Source organism: Opisthorchis viverrini (genome assembly GCF_000715545.1).
Source record: "Opisthorchis viverrini unplaced genomic scaffold opera_v5_136, whole genome shotgun sequence".
Lineage (NCBI taxonomy): Eukaryota > Metazoa > Platyhelminthes > Trematoda > Opisthorchiida > Opisthorchiidae > Opisthorchis > Opisthorchis viverrini.
Genome location: NW_008751793.1, coordinates 370,884 through 374,621, shown reverse-complemented (window position 1 = coordinate 374,621; position 3,738 = coordinate 370,884). Strand labels below are relative to the sequence as shown.

Below are 3,738 nucleotides of genomic sequence, written 5' to 3'. Positions count from 1 at the left end.
GGACCAAGTGGTTGGAGCGCGAATTTACCGTCCGGAAGGTCCGTGGTTCGAACCCGACCTCTGCCTCTCGACTTCCGCTGTCTAGGCTTGGGCAACCTGACAGTATACCAGCCCTCGTACCTCCTTTGTGTGGCATGGCAGCTAGGCACCGAAAGGGTGCTACAACTGAACGACTTTTATTAATCCACCTCTCTCTTCTGTCTCGTTTAGTTGACTGGACCCCGACCGAACACACTATTCGCCTCCTGATTCTTCGCAATGACAGCCGCCATAGATGATGGGGCAGTAAATCGGGAAAAAACTTGTCCGCTCCTCCTTAGAATGTTCTACAGTTCCGTGAAACACAATAATGCCTTGGAATATTCACGTGGCCGCACCCCGAACAATGAACTTCAAGTTTATACCTGGTAAGTTTACGCACGCGCCTCACTTGTCTCTCTTTTCCTGGGGAAATCAAAACCACCACTTTTTACTCATTTCCTGGAAGTCACCCGGGATACCTGACCTCTAGGTAACCGTCTTCAAACCCATCGGCTGACTGATCCTGAGTCCTTTCAGTAATGAGACAATCTTCCAGGTGTCAGTTCACCATTTCAAAGTTTGAGGGTTCGGACAGAAACGCCTATAGTGTCGGTTTGCTTGGACCTTAACTCCTTGGTTAGTGACTCGCATGCAAGCTACCCAGAGTAACGAACGCACTGTCGAATGGGATTCATTTAACTTCTTGATCTCAGCTAGGACTCGTTCTTCATGGAATACGACCTTATTGTTAGGGCCAAACTTATTGTCTGAGCGACTAATTAGCCATTTTATTTTCGTATTTTCTGTGTCTCTGACTCGCTTGATTTTCGTAGCTATAAGTTATCAGGAGTCTGATAATTCCATCTAAATTGACTCACTTGTAGGCTTAGGTCAGTGGTTAGAGAACAAATTTCCCGACTGGAAAGCCCTTGGTTCGAACCCAAACTCTGCCTCTCGATTGCTCTTATCTAGGCTTGAGCATGGCACCTAGGCGCCGAAAGGGCGTTACAGCTGAGCGTTTACTATTATTATTTATTGATCCGCCTTATCGTAAGCAAGTTCTTTGATGTCTCTGATCGATAAAATGCTGGTCTGCTCCTCTACACAGTTTGACCGCTTGTTTTATGAGACCTTGACAATCACAAGGCACAGACTTTCCGTCATTGTCAGCTGACTCACCGTCCGACAGCGATGTTGTGGTAGCCCAGGTGTTCCTGATAGTTTGCAATCCAGCTGCCAAGCTCGGCGAACCGAGCAACAAACAAGCACGGTCAAGTCGACAGCTGAGTCGTCCCATTCGATAGCGAACTAAACTGGACGGGGCCAAACCACTGCTGTTAACGGTGCCAAAGTACCGCCCGGCTCAAAATCTCAGGGCTGATGAGCAAGCAATTGGAGCAAGCTGATCAGAAAAGAGTGTTGTACTCATACGAAAGAAGGAAACAGAATGGGACTTGTCATATGGGTGGGATTCGTGCCATTTCGCAAATCTACTAAATTGTATTGCTGCCCCTTTCCTGGGTCTTGCTGAACGGTAGTGCAACTCTCTAACGGTCCCTTAGCTTACTGCTTCGCCCACTATGGTATATCAAAAGGCACAGCAGCTCTACGCAGCCCCTTATGGAGACGAAGGAAAATTACTACAACTATATTTATAGGGTAATCACGGGATGTTCCACAAGGTCGTGTTAGAATCTCCATGAGGGTACGAGAAGCGTCCAGTCAAAGATGCTCGATTCGGATTGGCTGGCATTCTGACCAATCAGGGCGTGCCTTCGTTTGGTCCGTGTCCTGCACGCGATACATCCGTCCAAATGATGTGATGTTCGGTTATTAGGGACGACTGGCCCCCGGACACCCTTCTGTGCTGTTTTCTTGTCATAATTCGTCCCGTTTGGCGAACCCAAATCTATTCTAGCGTCCAACTGAAAATTTTCAAATTTCATACTACCGACAAACAATAAGTAGCTCAGAAGGGTGACTACTTCACGCGACCGGTTGAGCTCCCAGCCCAGAAGTCCTCCCCCGAGAGAAGCCCGAGTGCATTCGACCACGTAATGTGGATTCCACTGTTGAAGAACGGGTGATTCTATATCTTGCTGAAATTTCAAGTGACTCTCACTGCTGATCGGCCGCTCGTGGCCGGACAATCTAGTCTTCAACTACCACCCTTGAGTTTCGTGATATACGTACTGCCGATGATCACCAAGAATGGTGAAACAGCTTTACAATGCTCCGCGTTTTTTTCGACACACATTGACCTCACTTATTTGGAAAGTTCCTAAGTCTCATTATACTGCCAACTGACTGTTATGGTGCGCTATGGTTGTCTACTGCTTTCCGATACTCTTGATTCAGGCTATGAAAACAGTGCTTTTCGACTCTAAAACCAACTCCCTGGGGAAAGTGCCATTAGTCCAAAAAGTCTCCTTCCTATTTGTGGGGAAATCACTTGCACGTGATGACACTTCATCAAGAAAACGCTCAACTGTAACACCCTTTCGGTGCCTAACTGCTATGCTACCCGAAGGTTGCACGAGGGCTGGGATACTGCCGGGTTGCCCAATCCTAGACAGCGGAAGTCGAGTGGCAGAGGTCGTGTTCGAACCACAGATCTTCCGCTCAGTAAATTCGTGTACTCTAACCACTTGAGGCGTCTTGCCCCAACTTGAACAACTCAAAGAACAACATATGACAAACGTCTTCAGTGCACGCGTTAAAATGTGTTGTGTTTGTGCACTTATAACGGTATCAACTAGGTTTGGTGGCACGGTAGTGAAGCATCAGTGCCAACACTGATGTTGCTGTCTTTGATGAAGATGACGAGCTGATTGGTGGCGCTCGCAGGCCCATCGATCTTGTTGCCGTCCGCACAGTGGACGAGGCCGTTCATCGGTGGTTAGATTCACAATGCATGCAAGTAGCCGAAAACCACCTACCGTCTCTCGGTCGATCTTTAACAGTTATTTCCACGATGGCCTTGATTCATTCAGCTGATCTCGTTTATAGACTCGTGGGAATGTTCGAGAACTGCCGCGTTTCGACGGAACACCGGATTTTCGGATTTTTGAAGTGGCACAGCAGTGACTTCATACGGAAAATCCCTGACTGATTTTAGAAAGTACCTTGGATTTTGAGTGTCTCAATGACATACACGCCCTTGCTGGGGGGCTTGGCTTTTTATCGGCGGAAATAAGTCTGCTGGTCAGCTTAATATTCTCTTTTATGATGCGCGCCTTACAGTTCTCTGCTTGTTTTTATCACTACCCTATCAAATGCAGGTTGGACGCCACATTACGCGAATTAGCTTCCCTGGTGAAACAGGTCAATCCGGAATCACGCAAACGTGGCACCACCTTCGATTTTGCCCTCGTCACTCCGGACAGTCGTTCTCCCGTCTATCGGATGCGCGAAATCGGTGTGGTGTGTGCCGGGTCTCCATCGGACACTGATCGCATCATGCTACGGGTTAGTCTGTTATTTTTTTCGAAGCGATCGGGGCTCACTGCCAATTCTTTCTTTTACCTATCCCGCTTGTCCGTTACCCTGTAACAACGCACGATGTTCATAGCTGTCAGAAGTGCTCAAGATGGCTCAGTGGTCAAGGCGCAAACCTATTGACCGGAGGGTCCGTGATTCGAACACGAACTTTGTTTCTGGACTACTAGGCTTGGGCGACCGGGCAGTATCTCAATCTTCGTGCTTCCTTCGGGTGGC

At 48.2% G+C, this 3,738-nt stretch overlaps 1 protein-coding gene across 1 annotated transcript in view; it reads left to right on the top strand.

The window, feature by feature from the left end:
• Nucleotides 1–209: 209 nt before the first annotated feature.
• The window catches only part of T265_06548 (hypothetical protein), a gene marked incomplete at both ends in the record, with an annotated part of 6,786 nt that continues 3,257 nt past the window's right edge, over nt 210–3,738 (top strand). Inside the window, 2 exons of the mRNA XM_009171844.1 lie at nt 210–407; nt 3,303–3,489. Coding sequence (XP_009170108.1) covers nt 259–407; nt 3,303–3,489 — 336 coding nt within the window. The remainder of the gene's footprint in view (nt 408–3,302; nt 3,490–3,738) is intronic.